The 22332-nt window shown below is 42.6% G+C and overlaps 1 protein-coding gene across 1 annotated transcript in view; it reads left to right on the forward strand.

The window, feature by feature from the left end:
• MYO15A (myosin XVA) overlaps positions 1 to 14330 on the forward strand; it is a 145247-nt gene extending 130917 nt beyond the window's left edge. The window contains 5 exon segments of the mRNA XM_044679943.1: positions 1716 to 1849; positions 6449 to 6582; positions 7590 to 7723; positions 8676 to 8816; positions 14229 to 14330. Coding sequence (XP_044535878.1) covers positions 1716 to 1849; positions 6449 to 6582; positions 7590 to 7723; positions 8676 to 8816; positions 14229 to 14330 — 645 coding nt within the window.
• The last annotated feature ends 8002 nt before the right edge of the window (positions 14331 to 22332 follow it).

The raw sequence follows: 22332 nt of genomic DNA on the forward strand, positions 1-22332 counted from the left end.
TTGCTTATAAGTATAACCTTAATGTCATTATCTCAACTCTCATACCCATTCACCAGTTGGGTTCCCCAGAGAGCTGGTTAGCTACGTCTCTTCCTCAAGATTCTACAGGCATCCTTGAATGGATAATAGAATGTCTTTCTAATGCTATCAGCTCAAGAGTCTCCATTTCCTTCTCAGTATCAATTGCCAGTTATACTTGGTATTTTTTTTTTAATCCTTATCCTCTGTCTTAGAATGGATAATAAATATTGGTGCCAAGGCAAAAGAAGTACGGGCTAGGCAACTTATTTGCCCAGGGTCTGCAGCTAGACAGTATCTAAGATCAAATTTGAACCCAGGACCTGTCTCTCTATCCACTGAGCCACCTAGCTTCCCCTAGTATCTTTTTTATACCATTGCGTGGCTTAGTGATTAGTGCCCAACTATCATTTTAACCAATTAAGATCAATTAACTGTTACAAATGGATATTCACAGAGAATATAAGCAATAGAATTTACAAAGCATTTTCACTAATACATGGAGCATACTTTCCCCTCCACCTCCCTCATCCCCTGGGAAAAGCAGACACAAACTCAAAGCATTTGTTACAAAGCATTCCCCTACTATGTCACTAGATGGACAAGTCCCTTGTTTTAGGACAGAGTCTCAGCTCTCAGGCTAAGGCTCCTTTGGGCTGGGTCAAAGCCTGAGTAGTGTTTACATTAAAATATGAGTCTGACCATAATCTAAACAGTAGGTTGCTGTTCAGGGCTACAGGCAAATTCTGGTATAACAAAAGCAACAGGTATTCACAGCCAAGTGTACAATCTACATGGGGACAGTGGGCTGCCGGGACAGATGTTCCCCCTCCCCACCTAAAGACTCCTCACCTAAAGTTATTCTCGTTTGGTCAATACTGGGAAAAAGAGACTCAAGACTTCTCGCTGGGGCCTTTCAGGTTCAGCAACTGATCAAAGCATCATCTCTTCCCCATACGATAATCAGAAAGAAACAGTCTTTGGGTATCTGTCCATCACCATCCCACATTATGAATGAGGAAGGCTCCTTGATCCGCCATGTGCTCCTGGGCCCTTGCTGACCAATCTCCCATGACACAAGATAAAGTCCAGCTCCCTGAGCTGACATTCAATGCCCCACAATCTGACTGGTTTTTATCTCTAAGTACTCCCCTATGTGTTAGCTACACTCCATTCAGATTATTCTTAGGGAACCCACATATACCAAGTTCATTCTTAACATATATATATATATATATATGTATCTGTGCTCACATTGTCCCCTTTATCAAGAATAATGATACCTGCTATAGTTTGCAAGGCACTCTTCCTATTCTAAGTCATCTGAGTCTCAGAAACAACCCTATGAATTGGCCGTTATAGGTGCTATTGTCTCCATGTTGCAGATTAGGAAACTGAAGCTCAGGGACTGACTTGGGCTCACACTTGCTAGTATAAGTCAGAGGAAGAATCTGAACCCAGGTCTTCCCGACTTTAAGTCAGACATGTCATCTACCTTTCATCTCTGACTAAATCTCGTCCTTTCGAAGCTCTGCTCAAATATGGCCTCCTCCCTGATCTCACTAATCTCTTCCTCTTCTGGGATCCTTAAGCCTTTATCACTCTAATTCTGTCTGCTCTGGTTATTTCATAGCGGATAAGGTAGCCCACAAAATAGAGTGTGTGCCTCTTGTGATTCCCCATTTCTCCATCTCTAGGTCCTGCCTGACTATCTAAAGGGCCTCTTCAACAGCTTGCCCACTGAGCAACCCAGCGAACAGCAGCGACAGCAGGTGTCCAAGCTGGCTGCCCTCCAGCATCGTGCCAAGGACGGCGTCTATCTGCCCAGCATGTAAGGACCCCTCCCCCCATCCGACCCCCACAACATGGATCTGTGATCCTCCCAGAGGCCTCCAACTTCCAAGGAAAGCGAGAGAACTGGACAGGAAAGGTGAAGGTTGGGAGCCTGAACTCCAGGGTTCCATTGCCAGCGGCTGCAGCTCCTCAGGACTCCTCTCTCTATATCATATCTAACTCAAAGAATTTTCCTTGGTTCTTCCCATCCCTTGATCTGGTAGCAATAATAATAATGACTAGCATTTATATAGTGCCTGAAGGTTCACAAAACACTTCACAAACATTATTGCATTTTATCCTCACAACAACTCTATTCTCAACTCCACTTTACAGAAGAGGAAACTGAGGATCTGAGAGTTTTACTCAGGTTACATAATGAGTGTCTGAAGCAAGATGTGAACTCAAGTCTCCCTGATACCAGGACCAACGTTCTATCCATTGCCCTATCTCACTGCTATATGACCTTGGGCAAATCACTTAATGTCTATGGGTCTCGGTTTCCTCATCTGTATAATGACAGAATTGGACTAGATGGGCTCCAAAATTTTTTCCGCAATATATCTATATGATATATATTATGTATTATATATTATATATATACATATATATAATTCTGAGCCCCTTGGGAATGAAGAGAGGAAGCAGCTTTCCAGAATAGAAATTAGAGCATGATGAGGTAGTCCTAGGAAAGGGCTTGACGAGAGTGGGGGAAGAGGCCCTTGTAAGTCTTAAAGAAAGATGGGACAGCTAGGTGGATTGAGAGCCAAACCTAGAGATGAGAGGCCCTGGGTCCAAATCTTGCCTCAGAAACTTCTTATCTATGTGACCCTGGGTAAGTCACTTAACCCACCATTGCCTAGCCCTTACCACTCCAAGCCTTGGAATCAATGCATAGTATTGATTCTAAGACAGAAGGTAAGGGTTTATAAAAACAAAAGACAAAAAAAGAAGCAAGTGATTCCCAGCAGCAGAGATGAGGAAAGGGAGCCTTCAAGGAGTGGAAACATGACTTCCAGGCATGGAGACAGGATGAAGAGTCTGGTATAAAGAACAACAAACAGGCTAGTGTGGCTAAGCTATAAAGTTCATTGAAGAAAGTGATATGGAAGGCTGAAAAGATGGGGTGGTCCCAGGCTATGAAAGCTTTAAATGTCAGAGGAGTTTATATTTTTTCTTGGAGATAATAGGAAGCCACTGAAGTTTACTGAGCAAGAGAGTGACATGATCAAATCTACACTTTAGAAAAAATCACTCTGGCAGCTTGCTGGAGTATATAAATTAGATTATGGAGAAACTTGAGGCAGGAAAACCAATTAGTAGCCAATCATAACATCTAGTAATGAGGGACTGAAACAGAGTGTTGGCTCTGTAAATGGGGAAGGGGATCATTTAAAGATATTGGAAGGTAGAAATTACCAGGCTTGGCAACTGACTGGATATGTTTGATGAATGAAAGTGAAGAGTGGAGGATGACACCAGGGTTTTGGTCCTGGGTGACTAAAAGGATGGTGATGCCCTTAATAGTAACAAGGAAGGGAATAGCTAGGTAGCACAGTTCAAATCTGGCCTTAGATACTTCCTAGCTTGGGCAAGTCACTTAAATCCCCATTGCCTAGCCCAGTGATGAGCAACCTTTTGAGCTTGGTATGTCAAAATTCGCCAAAAAACCAAGCATAACTTGGGTGGTGTGTCACTTTGAGAAAAAAAACATAATTTTGCAATTTTTATAGTTTAAATAACAAAAATGTATAATTGTAATATAACTGTATTTAATAAACCAGAATAGGTAAATTAATACAGGTAGAATTGTCATCTATAGTGCACAGAGTGTCTACACTACACTATACCAAAAGTTTCATCCTTGGCATGCGGTCCCATACTTCTCTGTATACAGCCGCGTGCAATTGAAAATGATATGCATGTCAGTGCTGACACACATGTTTGCCATCACCGGCCTAGACCTTCCTGCTCTTCTGTCTTAGAACCAATACTTAGTATTGATTCTAAGATGGAAGGTAAGGGTTTTTAAAAATAGTAATAAGGAAATTCAAAAGAGAAGTAGTATGAGGGGAGAAAGGCATTAAGTTCTGTTTTAGACTTATTGAGTATGAGATGTCTATGAGATATCCAATTTGAAATATGTGACAGACAACTGTTGGTGATTTGGAACTGGAGCTCAGGAGAGAGACTAGAGCTAAGTTTATAAATCTGGAAGTCATCTGCATAGAGATACTATTTGAATCCATGGGAAGTGATAAGGTCACCAAGTAAGAGAACAGAAAAAGAAAAGAGAAAAAGGTCCTTTCAAGAGCCTCAGGGAATACCCACAGCTAGAGTATGAAAATGATGATGTTTTAGCAAAGGAACCTGAAAAGCACAAGTTATACAGAACCTAGAGAGATCAGTGACACAACAACCCAGAAAGAAGAGAGGATCCAGTAGAAAGTGGTCAATGGTGTCAAATAGTACCAAAAAAAGGCTATTAGATTTGACAAGTCATGGCTCACTGGAAAAGGCAGTTTTGATTAGAAGATAAGACTCAATTGCAGAGGGTGTAAAAGAGAGAGGAGAATTATAGGCAATATGTGTAGATGGCTTTTTCTTTCTCTTTTTTAAATTCTTTCTTTCTGTCTTAGAATCAATACTAATTGGTTCCAAGGCAGAAGAGCATTAAGGGCTAAGCACTGGGGATTAAGTGATTTGCCCACTTAAGAAGTGTCTGAGGTCAAACTTGAACCCAGGACCTCCTGTCTCCGAGCCTGGCTCTCCATCCACTGAGCCACATACTTACCCCACAGATAGCTTTTTCAAGGAGTTTGGCTAAGAAAGAGAGGAGAGGTATAGGATGGTTACTAGCCAGGATGGTTAGCTTTGGTGAGGTGTGGGGTTGTTGTGGTCATTTTAAGACTTGGGCACACTTAGTAGATTAAGAACATTAATTTGGGAGAAAATAAAGATGAGTGAGAAAAAAAGACAATTGAGGTCCATCTGCTAGAGAAGACAGGAGGGGAAGGGATCAAGAATACATATAGAGTCTGTTATCAAAAAAGAAGAGTAAATAAGCTGAGTAGGTGGGTGTGAGGAAGGATAAAAGGGAATAAGGGATTATAAAGTGATTGGAGGAGGAATGAAGGTAAGGGAAAGGTATATAGGAGATAAGGGAAATGGGGTATGTAGGAGAGGGCAGCTCAAACAGGTTTATTCCCAGAGACTTGAGAAAGAGGATACAGGGAGGAAACTAGGGCCAGTAATAAACGTTTAGGCTTGACTGGAGGGTTTCTCTTGTTAGTTTCAAAGTCTTTTGAGGGAGGGGTCTAGAGGGCCCCTCCCTGCCAGTCAAACTGATGGTTGGAGGAAGTCTTGAAGGTGGGTACTTCCTGTCAAGATGGATGCCCCAGTTGTCTCAAGAAATAAAGGAAAATGATTCTTTCCTCTTGGCCCTTGTCTTAATTTTCGACACAATGACTCACCACAGGGTTTGAATAGGTAACAAGGGGATTTATTAATACCAGGGTCAGTCAGAAGGGGAAGGGGTTCAGGGTTTTCTAACTGCTGCTAGGGAGAGGGATGAGGGTGGGGGATGGGTCGTGGAGAGGTCAGACAGACAGAGAGACCGGCTCTCCCAGTCAGGAAGATTTGACTGCCTTTTAAGTAAAGTCTTTATCAAACCTAGAGATAACTTATTTGAGGATACTCCAATTATCTAAAGAAACTAAAACCCGCTATGTTCAATCATCAAGCCCTCCCAACCAGAACCCAAAGGAAAATCAGGGAAAGGGAGGGATGGAGATGGGAGATCAGGGAGAGGTCCAGAGAAATGAGATAGGTCCAAATTTCCCCAAAACAAAATAAGCCCAGGCCAAGGCGGAAGCAATTAGGCCAAAGCCGAAAGGCCAAAGCAAAAGCCTCCAGCCACAGCGAAAGCCAGAAGGCAAAAGCCTCGTCAGTTGGAACTTCACCTCTATTTATAGCTTTAAGTTCTAACTGACTTTCTGAACATTCTAAGATGTTTAACTGACATTTTGTGACCGTTAGAAATTACAGAAGCAAAAAGTTTCTGTTAGCCATCTTGCATTACAAGTCTAGAGGGGCAGGCCAAGAGATGGGAGGTCCCAGGTTCAAATCTGGCCTCAGACACTTCCCAGCTGTGTGACCCTGAGCAAGTCACTGAACCCCCATTGCCTAACCCTTACTGCTCTTCTCCCTTTGAACCAATATACACAATATTAATTCTAAGACAGAAGGTAAGGGTTAAAAAAAAAAGATTAGGGAAGGGAGGAGAATATAGCCAAAGCAGTAGTGATGGTCTGGAAGAGTACTAATGATGTGAATAACTGGAGATCATGGTAAGGATGAATAGGTAAGGGACAACTAAGACAGAGGGAGGGACAGAATGACTCATTATAATCAGTTAAAGGAATTTTATTTTTCTCCCATCTCATGAATCTCAAAATGGAAGAAACAGAGGTCCTGTCACCTTCAGAGACCACTATGGTCCCAAGGGTGATGGTCACTCTTCACTCACCTTCATGTCTCACAACCATGTACTAATCACCACAACCCTAAATTCCTGTGCTTCTGCTTCTACCTCTAGACGTGAAGCCCAGGAGTACATTCCACCCCAGTTCTATCGTACACTGAAGGGTCAGGCCTGGCTGAACCTGGTGATCCAGCACATGCAACAGATCCAGGCCCTGAGTCCTCACCAAGCCAGAGCCCAGTTCCTTGGTAAGACAAGGGGATAAAAGGGCAACTGGGCGGCTCAGTGGATAGAGAGCCAGACCTGGAAATGGGAGGTCCTAGGTTCAAATCTGGATTCAGACACTTCCTAGCTGTGTGACCCTGAGCAAGTCTCTTAACCCCCATTGCCTAGCCCTTAGCACTCTTCTGCCTTGGAGTCAATATACAGTATTGATTCCAAGATGTAAGGTGAGGGTTTAAAAAAAGGAGGGGGGAGGCAGCTAGGTGGCTCAGTGGATAGAAAGCCAGACCTGGAAATAGCAGGTCCTGGGTTCAATTTTGGCCTCAGATACATCCTAGCTATATGACTTTAGGCAAGTCACTTAATCCCAATTGCCTCGCTACTCTACTGCCTTGGAACCATACTTCTAAGATGGAAGGTAAGGTTTAAAAGAAAAAAGCGGGGAGAGCAAGTTTAGGTTTGAATTTCAATATCCCTATGTGAGCCACAGAGGAAGTGATTGGTTGAGACCTAGTCCCGGTGCTAGACTTGAGCCCAAACTCTAAGCACAGACCGAGGACTCTCATCGTAGCACCCACCCTAATGCCAGCCACAGAAGGAGCCCTGCCTATGTTCCAAATGTGAGAGATTGTGGATCAGGCAGTGTCAATCAATAAACATTTATTAAATGCCTACAGTGTGCCAGCACTGTGCCAAGCACTGGATGACACAGTGCAGCCCATCTTCACCAAGATGGGAATACAGATGAGAGCTTCACGAAGGCTTTTGGACAGCCCTGTGTATCCTCCTGTGTCGGCTGATGGTGATCAGCAGGTGAGGTACAGGGATCTAGAGAACAGCTTCAGTTATCTTGCAGGCAGTGAGACAGTAATGGGTCAGAGAGGGAAGGTACAGCCACATATATGCCAATACACCTAGATCCCCTTTCTGTCTGCAACTCTTCTGTCCTTCCTCCCCCCAGACACATGCACACTCTCTTTGTCCTCTCCCCGGCAGATTTCACTCTCTCACATCTCTCTCTACATTTCCACAGGACTCCTCAGCGCTTATCCTATGTTCGGCTCCTCCTTCTTCTTCATCCAGAGCTGCAGCAACAACACAGTACTCACACCCTGCATCCTGGCCGTCAACCAGAATGGCCTCAACTTTCTCAATAAGGAGACCCATGTGAGCTGGGACTGCAAGCCATGAAGGGTCCGGGAGAGAGGCGACTTCTAAACGGCTTAAATGATCCCTCATCCTTGAGTGTTTGAGATAGAGGATAAGGGTTAGGTTAAACCACTTGTCCCAAAAATGATGAAATAATAATAAAACTCTCATCTCAGTAGAGTACCTTGTCATTGCCAAAATATTTCCACATCTATCATTTCATGCCGATCCCACTTTAGGCAGAAGAGAAGACTAAGGTTTATTCCTAAGAACTGACAGGCAATCCTTTTACTCCTCTCTAATTCTTACTTATCCCTTTGGCTGTTCCAAAACTTCTCTTTTCCCCTCAAGCCTCTCATGATACTTCCTTCCCCTTATACTCTCAGCTAAAGACCTGGACTTATTGCACCAGAGGGAGAAAATTGAAGCTATTTGCTATGGGCTTCCTCTTCTTCCCTTTCCTACATCTTAAAACTTCTTTACATCATCCCCTAATATGTGTTCTTTCACATCTCTGGTGAAGTGATTCTTGACATTTTTCTTTTATAATATCCACACATTGGGACAGCTAAGTAGTCAGTGGATTAAGAACCAGGCTTAGAGATGAGAGGTCTTTGGTTCAAATCTGACCCTGGGCAAATCACTTAATCCTCACTGCCTAGACCTTACCCATCTTCTGTCTTGGAACCAATACTTAGTATTGATTCTAAGATGGAAGGTAAGAGTTGTAAAAATAAAATAAAATAAAATAAAATAAAAATATCTACAGGTGCTCTGAAAAGATCCTTTACATGAATATTATCTGCATTTTACAGAGAAAGATACTGTGTACGGTGGCATCCAGCCACGTAGCATTCCACCTTTCAAAGTTGCCAAGGTTACCAGCTTGTCAAGGACCTTCTCTGTCTGCCACACTGCAGGAGATGGGGATAGTTCCTAATCCTAACACTCTCCTGCTTCCACACTCTAGGAGCTGACAGTGAAATTTCCTCTGAAGGAAATTCAGTCCACACGAACCCAGAGACCTACTGCTGGCTCCAGCTATCCCTACGTGGAGATCACACTGGGGAACCTAACTGTACAACGCATCATGCAGCTGCAGCTTGAGCAGGTATGAGGAGAAGAGAGGCTACCTGAGGAGGAGGCAGGGCACTGTATCTCGGCAGGAGTGCTCAGCTTCATCCAGTCTGAGAGGGAGACAACGAGGAAAGTAGCATGCTTGCCATTTGATGTGTTGTGAGGAAGATTAGTTAGTAATAGTGTTGGACCTAGCAGGAAGGGCTGGAGGATTCCAAGATGGAATGAAGGAGCAGGAAGTAGGGCTTGTGCTCTGAGAGAGACTCCATTAGTGGTTGGCATAAACTGTTGCTAGTCCTGGGAGATCTCAGAGTTAAGGACACCCTACATCCTGATTCCCTGGGATCCTGAGTGGTGGTGGCTTTCAGCAAGTGGACAAGACCTGCAGAGCTGCACCAAGTGGAGGAGGGGTTTGGGGTCTGGTGGACAGCATCTCAAGCACACTCTCTCTACATGGGTACCTTGGACCACCTTGGCTTTTGGCATCCTGTGATCATCTTTGGATTACCGTTAGAACCCTCAAAGCCACCCTCAGGCCCTTTAACTGTGCTGGTCAACCCTGGCTGGAACCAGGTTTGAAGCAGCCTTCCCAGTGACTCCAGTACTGCTCCTTTGAGCCCTGCCTGGCCTAGGTCAATTAGAGTTAGAGTAGACAAGTCCTCCCCTTGCCTCTGTGATTTGCCCTTTAGGGTTTTAAGTGCAGAATTCCCTATCCCACCTTTATTTAGTTAATCATAAACTGATAAAAACATTTACCTTGCCTGTTGGTTCCAAAGACCCTGGCCTAGGGTGAGCAGGGTGACAGTTGGGAGCCAACTGCCATTCTTGATTCTTGGTCTCCCTATTCTGGCTGGTCCTGTCTCTCCTTCAACCCAGTGTGTGTACCCACAACCATTTAGGTTATATTTTAACATCCCTGGTGCCCCATCTTTTTACAATAGTCAGATCTGGGATGCTGAATGTCAGAGGTTAGATGAATTGCCTAAGATCCCAAAGACAATAATTCCAGAAGCACTGAATCTCAAAGTTGGCATGGACTTTCCATCTGGTCCAAGCAATATGCAAATAAGAACAGGCTTTACATGATGCTGACAAATGTTCATCCAACCTCTGTTTGAGGACCTCCTAAAAATGGGAAATCCACCACCTCGTGAGGCAGCCCATTTCATTTGAGGGCAACTTTAATAGCAATGAGGGACTGATAGGTGGCACAGTGGATAGAACACCAGGCCTAGAGTCAGAAACAGTGATTCCCAAAGTGGGCACTACCGCCCCCTACTAGGTGCTGCAGCAATCCAGGAAAGCGGTGATGGCCACAGGTGCATTTATCTTTCCTATTAATTGCTTTTAAATTTTTTAAAAAATTAATTTCCAGGGGGCTAAGTAATATTTTTTTCTGGAAAGGGGGCGGTAGGCCAAAAAAGTTTGGAAACCACTGGTCAGGAAAACTTATCTTCCTAAGTTCAAATCTGGCCTCATACACTTACTAGCTATGTGACCCTGGGTATGTCACTTCACCCTGTTTACTTCCATTTCCTCATCTGTAAAATGAACTGGAGAAGGAAATGGCAAACCACTCCAATATCTCTGCCAAGAAAACCCCAAAAGGAGGCATGAAAAGTTTGACATGACTGAAACCACCACCAACAGCAACAATATTGTAGCAACAAAGTTTTCTCTTTACAAGGAGCTGAAATGAGCCTCTAGAGATAACACTTTTTGCTCCTCATTTTGTTCTCTGGGGCTAAATAGAATAAGACTAGTCATTTTTCAACATGACAAACTAGGAGGCAGCTAGGTGGCTCAGTGGATTGAGAACCAGGCCCAGAGATGGGAGGTTCTGTATTCCAATGTGGCCTCAGATACTTCCTAGCTGTGTGACCCTGACCAAGTCACTTAAACTCTTGCCTAGATCTTAGCACTCTGCCTTGGAACCAATAACACAGTATTAAGTCTAAGACAAAAGGTAAAGGTTTTAAAAAAAAACATGGCAAAGTGGCTGAGGGTACAAAATAGGTATAATTCTTAGACTGGAGTCTGTTTTAACTTTTTAAAAATTATTTTGATGGATGTATTTTAGTAGAATTGGTTAGTTTTGCAATGTTTTTTATATTATTCCATGCCTTTAAAAATGTGATTCTGAGAAGGGATACCTAGGCTTCACCAGACTGCCACTTAACTTGTGACTGCCTCAGTTTCCTCAGCTACAAGATGTCGATAATAATAACACTTGCCTCAGAGTTGTTGTGAGGTTTAAATGAGATAATATATATAATGTGCTTAACATAATATCTGGTACATTTTATTGCCGTTCAGTCATTTTAGTCATGCCCGGTTCTTTGTGACTCCATTTTGGGGTTTTCTTAGCAAAGATATTAGAGTAGTCTGACATTTCCTTCTCCAGCTCATTTGATGGATGAGGAAACTAAGGCAAACAAGGTAAAATGACTTGCCCAGGGACACCCAGCTAGTAAGTATCTGAGGTCGGATTTGAACTCAGGAAGATGAGTCTTCTGAACTCCAAGCCTGGTGCTCTACCCACTATGCCACCTCATTGTCCCTCCTTGCTATTATTTGAACTTGTCCTGATTCCAAACTCAAGACTCTATCTACTGTGCCATCTAGCTGCTCTGCCTGCCACATAGTAGGCATTTAATAAATGTTTGTTCCCTACCTTTCTCTTTCTTTTCCTATTAATCCTCAAGCTACCCTCTGAGGCCAAACATATCAACTTTAAATACTTTTCCACATGAAAGTCCTTCAAATATTTGAAGATAGCCATCATGTCTCATCACATCATCATGTGATAGCTAAGTGGTAACATGTATAGAGTGCTAATATAGATTCAGGAAGACCTGAGTTCAATTTGGCTTCAAATACTAGCTATGTAACCTGGGCAAGTCACTTAGCCCTATTTGCCTCCATTTCCTCATCTGTAAAATGAGCTGGAGATGGAAATGGCCAACCACTCCAGCATCTTTGTCAAGAAAATCCCAAATGGGGTCACCAAGAGTCAGACATGACTATAAGCAACAACAAACTGAATTCAGGAAGACCTAAATTCAAATATGACAGATAAGATGTCTGTATATCAAATCCAGATCATTACCAATTATGTGACTCTGGGGAAGTCACCTAGCTTCCAATCTGCCTTGTTTTCTCATCTGTAAGAGGGGGATAATAATAGCCAAGGATCAAGAGGCAGTTGTGGCTCATTGATGAAGAGGACTAGTCCTAGAGTCAGGAAGACTTGAGTTTAAATCTAGCCTCAGAGTCTTAGCTGTGTCACTTAACCTCTGATTGCCTAACAGAAAGATTCTCTGGAGAAGAAAATAGCAAACCACTCCAGTATCCTTACCAAGAAAAGCTCATGGATAGCTATGGTCCATGGGGTCACAAAGAGTGAGACCTGTCTAAATGACTGAAGAACAACAACAAAACTTTCCAAAGTTATTATTCGGGTCGTGAGGTAATATTCATAAAGCGCTTTGCAAGTCTTAAAGTATTATATAAATGCTCATATTATGATGATGGTGATTATTTTAGTCACCTCCCTCCACTCCCCCAGTTCTTGAATCCCTCATCACTGGAAGTCTTCAAATAGAAGCATGACCATTTGTATGGAATATCATAAGGAGGATCACTTATGGGTTGTTGTTCAGTCATTTCAGTTGTGTCCTACTCTTTGTGACTCCATTTAGGGTTTTCTTGGCAAACAGTAGTTTGCTATTTCTTTCTCCTTATGGGTTAGACTACATTTTGTCAAGGTCCCTTTCAGCTCTGAAATTCTGTGATTTTAGCATGTTTGTAGGCATACCTACACACAGACATTTCTGAAATGTTCCCTGTTATTCACATTGGTTTGTTTTTTTCCTTGGATTCCCCAATCCTTCTACCCTTCTGTAGAGCAATAATTTTAGTGGCCTGATTTCCTGTTGATTAACCCAGAGGAATTACCTAGTATTGAGCAAGTCCTCACGTTCCAGGACAAGGAAGCCATATTAAACCAGAAGAGATTTGGAACTGATGCTCTTTGCTCTGATGTCTGCCTTTCTTTCCAAATGCTGAATTGCCCAGGCTTGCCCCAAGGGGCTGGCTGCCTCAAACCTCAGACTCAGTAGAGCCTCTGTTCCTATTGAAATCCCATTTTTCATAGAAATCATCTATTCTCACTAAAAATCATAGAATCCTAAGATTTAGAACTGGAGGACATTAGAAGTCATCTGGTTCAATTCCCTCATTTTAGAAATGAGAAAGTTGAGGACCAGAGAGAGCAAGTCCCTGACCAAAGGTCCCATGGCAAAGGTCAGTGGCAAAGCAGAGACTTGAATCCAATGAAATGCTCCACACCCCCAGCCCAATATGGCCTTTGATCTACAGCTCTTTCCTTTGTATCATTCAACAGTCCTTGGATAGTGGGTGGACTTTTGATTTCACTGATATTGCTATCTTTTCTGACTTCATGGAAAGCAATAGGAATAGGGGATGGATCTGTGAGGAAATTCCCTGCATCTATTTAGGTGACATTTTTTTTAAACCCTTACCTTCCATCTTGGAATCAGTACCATGTATTGGTTCCAAGGCAGAAGACCAGTAAGGGCCAGGCAATGGGGGTTAAGTGACTTGCCCAGGATCACACAGCTAGTAAGGATCTGAGGTCAGATTTGAACCTAGGACCTTCTCTCTCTGGCCTGCCTCTCAATCCACTGAGTCACCCAGCTGCCCCCAGGTAGACATCTTAAGAGCTGCCTAAGAACACTGAGAAGTTAAATCATGTGGCAAGTCACATAAAGCCAGTATTCATTAGACACACGTCTTCCTGGCTTTGGGTCAATCTCTTTATCTACCATGCTATATTGTATCTCCAAAACAACCAGACAAATCTCTAGGTCTCTGGGAGGACTCTGCCCTCCCACTTTCTTAGTAGAGCCCAAGACAAATGCAAACAAGTGGGCTTTCTTTCAAAAGCCTAGAAATTTATGTTCTATAAATTATTTTATGCATTTATTATGTTATATTCTATAAATTATATATTATGCATTTATTATATGTTATGTTATAGCCATTAAATTATATGTTTATTATATTCTATCAGTTATATTATGTATTTATTATATGTTAAGTTCTATTGATTATATATTATGCATTTGTTATATATTATGTTCTATTGATTATATATTATGCATTTATTATGTTATGTTCTATCATTTATACTGTGCGTTTATTATAAGCTATGTTCTATCAATTATATTATGCATCTATTATATATTATACATATTATATACCTCTCTCTTCTTTCTCTCTCTGTATACATATATTTATTTATTTAGCTGTATTTATATTTACATACCTCTGTGAGCTAAGGCAACTGGGAGAGCAAGGGCTTTAGGATTTAGGGAGAAGTGGAGATGAGCAGCACTTGAACATTTCCCTTCTGTCTCCACAGGGCCTGGAGCTGTGCCGAGTTGTGGCTGCACATGTGGAAAGCCTATTGTGCGCCCGAGAGAAGCGATTCACGCTGCCTCCTAGTGAGATCACCCTGCTCTGACTTGTTTCAATACCTGCTTCCTTCCTTGACCATTGTTGCTGCCCAGCCAGCTTGACCCAGAACCTATGGAAAACTCTAGACAGGTCAAGGAGTGACTTTATGTTAACAGGAGGCCTCCAGTGCAGTACTCCAGGGATCTACGTCCAGCCTTGTACTATTTACCATTTTTATCAGTGATGTGGACAACAGTCATAGGACATCCATCAGATTTTCAGATGATACCAGATTAAGTGAAGGATTTAACAAAATAAATGACAGTGTCAAGATCCAAAAAGTTCTAGAAGACATTGGACTGAATCTAAGGGGATAAAATCCAGTAGAGATAAATGAAGAGTATTAACACTTGGGATCAAAAAATCAGCTTCATTAGTAGAATGTACAAGAACCATGTTCGACAGCAGTTGTTCCAAAAAACAATCGAGTAGCCTATAAATTCAACATGAGGCAGTAGTATAAGATAACAGCCAAAAAAGCTAATGCATTCTAGAGCAACATTAAGAGAAGTTTTGGTGATAATCTCACAGTCCTCTGCTGTGACCAGACCACATCTTGTAATATTGTGTCCAGTTATGGGATTCATTATTTGGAGAAAACATGGAAAAAGCTAGAAAGCCTCTGGAGGAAAATAATATCTTTTTAGGAAGCTGGCTTCCTTCCAATATTTATCAATCTATGAATGTCTTTGCCCAGCCTGGGAGGAAGACAGATCCTATCATTGCTGTCTGTTCTCTAACCACAAATCTGAGCTCTTCCCTTTCAAGAAACAAAGGTAGCCTGTAGATAAGAGGATAACTCAGATGGTTTTAGAAGGGTCTGTGTGACTCTCAGGGCTAGGCTTTGAGTCCATGTCAAAAGGAACCCAGGGAGGTTTGCCTGGAAAAGCTAAGATTCAGGGAAAACATAAGAGCTCTATTCAAGTATTTGGAGGGCTATCATATTAAAAAAAAAAAAAAAAAAAAAAAGATTTAAGCTTGTTCTATTTGTTCCCAAAAGGCATTACAAGAAGCAATGGCTGGACAATATATACTTGATGTCAGAGAAAATAACAAGTAATGTTGTCCCAAAGTAGAATGAGTTGCCTCTAGAGATAGTGGGTTCCACCTCCTTAGAGATCTTCAGGAAGAGATTGGGTAGTTTTATGGGTAGATAATTAAAACACTGGGTTTAGAGAAAGGGGAAAAGGAGGACTGCTTCGACAAGGGATAACTGACAGGTAAACGCAGGAAAACCAACAAGGGATGTGAAGTTTGGGGAATGGCAGTTGGTCAGTCAAACTGACATTTTCTCAGCCAGGGATACTTTACTTAATACGAGAAAGAAACAACAGGAAGTAAAAAAAACACTTTTAATAATAGATAATTTAAGGGTAAAAGATGTGGGAGAGGTCTCACTATTCTAAGTAACTATGGACAGACTAATTCAGGGTTAAAGGTCTGGGAAATCTTTTCACTACACTATGTAGGCAGCCAGGACACAAGGGAATAACAGGATCTCACGTAGATGGTCTGATGGTCTTGAACAGTAGCTCAACTGTATTCAGTCCAAGTATAGTCCAAGAGCACAGGTTCCAGCCAAATAAATCTTCAGAGAAGTTGGGGAGATTGATCTTGCTTGTCCACCATATAAGACAGTATTCTCAACCTTCTCTCCTTGATCTTGCTAGTTGAGATGTTCCAGATGTTGCTCAGAGATACCCAAAATCCACAGGCTCTCAGGTCAATGGTTTCTCAACTCCTTCAAAACCCCAACTGCCCTTAGAGAGAGTCCTCTGTGTTCAGTCCCTTGCTGTGTTCCAGGTTGGAATTTTAGCTCCTGCCAGCCTGCCTGGCTAAATTTCTAAATATGCTTTTAAAACCTATTTCCCTCTTACAGTGTCCATTATTGGATATATTACAGTAGAGATGCCTTTTCAGATATAGGTTATATTAAATAGCCACCGAGGTCATTTCCAATGATGAACCTCTGTTCAATCATGTGCTTCTGCAATTCTTCCTAGACAGTTCTTCAGAGAGTTTGGGTCTTCAACAAGTACCGGCTATAAATGATCAGAGGAAGAATCCCAAGAATCATGGGGAAACTACTTTAGTTAAGAGGCAGGAAGAGAAACTAAGGGTCATCCTAGATTCTGAGATGGACTCAAGAAACAAGTACCATGTTGTGTTGGGGCAGCTACCATATGATCTGTTTTCAAGAACCATGACATTCTTACCAGGCCATCCCTTCAAGTCTCAGTGCCAGATCATGACATGCTCCCTGAAGGATCTTCAGGGCTATAGAGGGCTAGATATAGAGAAATGTTAAAGGATCAGGAAATCTGAATCTGATATCTGAAGACAGCAAGAACTAACAGCAACAAGTTGTAGCAGGAAGACTTCAATCAATCCATCAATTGAAAAGCATTTATGAAGCATCTACTATGTGCCAGGCACATAAGAAAAGGAAAACTGGTAGACAAGTCATTTAATCCTGAAAATGGTTGGCTGCCTACTAAAGATGAGATTGACATCCAATTGTATGCTGAGGCTCAAGTTCACCTTTTAAGGAAACTTTCTTCCTTCCAATATTTATCAATAAATGAATGTCTTTGCCCAGCTCAGTCTGGGAGGAAAGCAGACCCTATCGTTGCTGTCTGTTCTCTAACTATAAATATGAGCTCTTCCCAGCCAAGGAGCAAAATCAGTCTGTAGACAATAGGATAACTCAGACGGTTTTAGAAGAGTCTGTGTGGCTCTCAAGGCCTAGGACTAAGCATGGGAGAGAACAAGAAGAGAGTAACTCATGGGCTGGATGGTTTCTTTTTCATTTAACTTTAAGTAGTTAGGGCAAAGAAAAGACTAAACAGGAAATATAGGAAACTGGGCAGCCCAGTGAGCCTGGATAGATGGACTCCATTCTTTGCTCCTAAAACAATTTCCCTGAGCACAGACTGAATAAAAGCCAAGAGTTAGTGGACTTCTGGACAGAGGCAGAAGTCTGTGCAGGAAGGTCCCTGGTACCTTCCTCGTTTTGTGCCTTTTTTGCACTCTTTTTGCTATCTTATCTTTCACCTCCATGTACACTTTAGTGACCTTTATTTCTCTTTGTAATTTTGTGTGAAATAAAAGCAAGCTAGGTCATTATGGCCCCTCAAGACCCTGGAAAAATTAGAGAAGATGGTGATGTTTGCTATCAGGCTGCAGACCCCACATAATACTCTCTTCCAGGCCCACCCACCCTTCCCAGCATCCCCTGCTCCAGACCTGTCCACTGCTTCTCTTTCATCCCCAGAAAACCTCCAATCAAGACTAAACAAGTTGGCCTGTTCCCATCCCAAAGGATATCTGCATTTTAACTAGGACTTCTCAAGCCTTGAATTTCAGGGAGATGAGAGCAGACAGAAGTCAGATTCCTGTTCTCTGAGGAGACCCCTTGGAGGGAAAGAGGGCTGTAGGAAGGGAAGAAGGAGGGAGGAGCCTTGTAAGGGGCCCTGGCAACAGGGCGTGCTGGTTTCCAGGGGAGCTCTGGGTGAGGCAGCCGCTGGCAGCTACCTCTCCTATTCCTGGTAAAGTCGTCATCCAGGGCATAGCGAGGAAGAGAAAACATAAGCGCCCTGTGAGCAGAACCAGGAAAGCCATTCCCTATACAAAGCCAGAATGGGGCAGAGGCAGATCAGGAAACTATTCCTGACTACTCCATTCTTTACAGCCCTCCCAACCTCAGGCTGCAATTCAAGCTCCATCCTTTTCCCTTATTTTCAAAGCCCCTGATCCTACAGATTTACTACCACTCATTTCCTATGTCCTCAGTCCTAGAAGTGTAGACACACAGAGGCATTGGCTAGAAGCTTCATCTCTAAAACCTATGGGACCTGCTTTCTGCTCCTGTCCCTCCAGTCTGGTATTTTTTTAAATCCTTGCTTTCTGTCTTAGAATCCATACTGAGTATCAATTCCAAGGCAGAAGAGCAGTAAGGGCTAGGCAACTGGGGTTAAGTGACTTGTCCAGAGTCACACAGCTAGGAAGTATCTGAGGCTACATTTGAATTCAGGTCCTCCTGATTCCAGTAGACTTTAAATTCTTTTTTTTTTTTCAATTAACTAAAAACCCTAACCTTCCATTTTAGAATCAATACTATATATTGGTTCCAAGGCAGAAGAGTGGTAAGAGGTAGGCAATGGGGGGTTCAGTGACTTGCCCAGGGTCACACAGCCAGGAAGTATCTGAGGTCAGATTTGAATCTAAGATTTCCCAACTCCAGTTCTAGCTCTCTATCCACTGAGTCACATAGCTGTCTCCATCCAATTTGATTCTTTACTCTGGCAGTGGTGCCCAGCTTTAGCTAACTCCATCTCTAGGTCTAATGATCTCCAGCGATCCCAACTCCCTATCCCCTGACCAGGGCTTTATCTCAGAATCCCAGTTCCCAGTTCCTACTAACATGACAAGATCTAACTTTTTCTCAAATTTGAAATGTCTCCATTATTCCTTCCTTTTTCATTATTAAAGCACTACTTCTAAAAGTCCTCTATTAAAATGCAGGTGTCACTTAGAACGATCTAAGAGAAATGCCAAAACCAAATTTGGTCAATGAACTGATTCAGAACTGATTCATGCAAGCAGTCTGTGAACATGCAAATGAATAAGCACATATTTAAGTCACTGTCCTAAGTCTGGGAATCCGAATTTAAGCAAGCAAGGCAGTATCACCTTCAAGGAGCTTACAATTCTCATAAAGGAAGACCTCTCCTAAAGGTGTTACAAACAAGGAAGTCATGGTGACCGAATATACGAATCAATTCATATATCTTTTCCATGAATAACAGTGTTGGTTTGATTATTATTATTCTCAGAGCTGGTATGGGAAAGGAGTTTGGGAGAAGGGTATATGTGTAGTGGTATGCCATGAAAATGACTGGGGAAAGCTCATTGGATATGAGAAAATGAGAGAGAAGCTGGAAAAGAGGCTGAGTCTAGACTTGAATGTTGGACAATCAGAGGCCTAGAGTCCCAAAGTAGTTCAGATTTCCTGCTCATGGCTTGAAGTTGGTGGGAAAAAAGTGCTTGCTCTCTCTCTCTCTCTCTCTCTCTCTCTCTCTCTCTCTCTCTCTCTCTCTCTCTCTCTCTGTCTGTCTTTCCTTCTCCCTCTCCCTCTCCCTCTCTCCCTCCTTCCCGCCCTTACCTCCCCACACCAAGCTGACTTCCACCTTCATCTGAACACAAGCAAAGAGGAAGGACCTCTGGAGGACTCCCACAGCTGCTGGGTATTTCCCACCCCTTCCACAAGGGTTCCCTAGGCTTTGGTCAACCTGTTCAGTTTCAAGCTGAAGTATTTATTTGGAAAAAGGACCATTCAAGCTAAGGTAATTTTCTGTTTCGATCCCATCTGGACTAAGAGATTTGTTAAGAAAGGGAATAACTTCCATAAGACTGCCCTTTGTGCCTCAAAAATAATGATTGTGTTGTAAAAAGTCAAAAAGCATCAGAAAAAAAAATTCTTTTTAACAACTACCCCTTGAACCCATAGTTGGACATGAGATTTTAATACTCCTTCCCCTTGGATCAAAAGCTACATCTGAGATTTTAATCCTTCCTCCACTGAATGAGGCTGGAGGTATCACAAGACAGGGAAGAGGCTGTACCCACCCACTCAGCCTATTCTAAGTTCAGAGACAGCCAGAAAACCTGTCATGTTATTCCTCCAATCCCTTGGAAACCAGGAAGGCCCTATCCTAAGCTTCAGGGCCCTGTGCCCAGAATCTCAAAGCAAATTCCACAAGACTTCCAGCAAATCTGGGGCAATCCACACACATTGCCTGATGAATGCTGATGACACTTATCAGACTTCCTCTACCATGGTAAGTTCCATGCCCTGGTATCAGCATAGGTAATTTCCTAGGATGACCCAACAGTGTATCACCAGCATCATTCCCTAAGCTGCTCGTTCATTTATTTGCTCAGTCAATAAATCTTTACTGAGCACTCTAAACACAAGATCCAAGACTCCAGTTATCTCCTTCATGGACTGAGTGATTTCTTAAGTGCCTAATGCTATTCTGAGCCTAGGAGAAGATTTTATAGATACTGCCCTCCTTTGGGTCTGTATTAACACAGAGGTATGTGTCCATCCCTGTGCTAGGTACCAGTAGGAAATTATATTGTGCTGTTCAATTGTGTCTGACTCTATAAGATGGTTTTCTTGGCAAAGATACTGGAGTGGTTTGTCCTTTCCTTCTCTAGCGTTTCCCTATTTTACAAATGAGAAACTGAACCAAAAAGGGTTAAATGACTTGCCCAGGGTCACACAACTAGTACATATCTGAGAATGAATTTTTACTCAGGGTTTCCTGATTCCTGGCCCAGTTCTCTATCCATTGCACCACCTAGCTGCCTCTTGAGGAATTATAGGCATTTATTTAAAAAATGGAGTTATAATAAATCAATATGCATTTATTAAATGTTTACTAAGTGACAAACACTGTTAAATGCTGAGCATGTCAAGATCTTTAAAATCCTAATGGGGGAGATGTGTGCACTAAGTGTAACAACACCCAGAAGGACTGCTGGACCCAAAAGCTCTAGGACTCTTGTCCTTTCTATCTCCCTCAGAGGCCCCTAGCTCTGGACTCATCTACATGTAGACCAGATTCAATCCTAATGGACTGAGGGGAGTTAGAAATAGGGAACAACCAGGTGGCTCCAGGAATTAAGAACAAGGCCTAGAGATGGGAGGTCCTGGGTTCAAATCTGACATCAGACACATCCTCTGTGACCCTGGGCAAGTCACTCCATTACCTACTCCTTACCACTCCTCTGCCTTGGAATCAATACCCAGTATTGTTTCTAAAATGAAAGGTAAGGGTTCATAAAAAATAAGGGGGTTGGGGAAATAGATGCTTTCTTTTTACTCTCTTCCTGGCTCTTTGTCTCCACCCCAGGTCCTGTCCAAAGAGATTCACTTAAAGCTTAATTTGGCTCATGTCTTATTTCCTCCAAAGAGAATATAGAACCATCCTCAATGCACTATGTAAATCAAGTTTAGAACAGTTGCCACAAAAAAGCAATATACACATTCAAATCCAGCCTCAAACACTTCCCAGCTGTGTGACCCTGGGCAAGTCACTTGACCCCCATTGCCTACCCTTACCACTCTTCCACCTAGGAGCCAATACACAGAAGTTAAGGATTTAAAAAAAACAACAACAAAAAAAGCAACACACACAGAAAATTCACAAAAGAGCACTGGAAAAGATTTAAATAAATATTAGCCCCTTATAACGACTATTATATATTCTCCCAAAAGGTTTAAACCTTGAAAACATTTTAAGGAACTTCAAAATTATCATGGCACCTTTCAACCAATTTCTATACTATCTCCCCTCCCCCACCACCACCACCACCCACCCACCCCACCTGGCCAGTATCTTCTGATCTTCTGACAACCCGGGACAGGCTTCCAAAATAACTTAGTAGTCATTTTGTCCTCCAAGAAGCACTAGAGTAGGCACACATAAGGAACGTTTCTCATAGAGCTGACATCTGAAGCACAAGAAGTTTCTGGTCTCCTGAACTCACAAGGTCATCTTCAAGGCCAGTCCATCTCAGGACAGCCGCTGGATCACCTAGGCTTAGGGGAAAAAACACAAAGCAGAAGTGGCAGCTCGTAGAAGCACAGCTATCCTTGCTGTAGCTCAGAATTCCTAAGCTCAAGCTTCGGTCTCCCCTGTAGTCTGGATTCCAAGCGTGCCTCAACGAGCTCCACTTGGGGGTCTTCCTTGAAGGGCTATGGAGCTCTTCCTGGTTTAGTAGTCCATCTTCTCAGAAGCAGACAACCACCCCTGCTTCCACCACTTCCTCTGCATCATGCCAAAGAACCAGGCATGTAGAGTTTGAGATAGCTATGCGACATCTATTTGAAAAATCTATTCCGTCGTCGGTGATTCTGGACTGGATCTCAGAAGAGAGCCTGGATTTTGGCATCTTCAGATCAATAGGTCAGAGTCCTCTACACACAGATGATAAATGAT

Source organism: Gracilinanus agilis, chromosome 1, assembly GCF_016433145.1.
Source record: "Gracilinanus agilis isolate LMUSP501 chromosome 1, AgileGrace, whole genome shotgun sequence".
In the NCBI taxonomy this organism is placed as follows: domain Eukaryota; kingdom Metazoa; phylum Chordata; class Mammalia; order Didelphimorphia; family Didelphidae; genus Gracilinanus; species Gracilinanus agilis.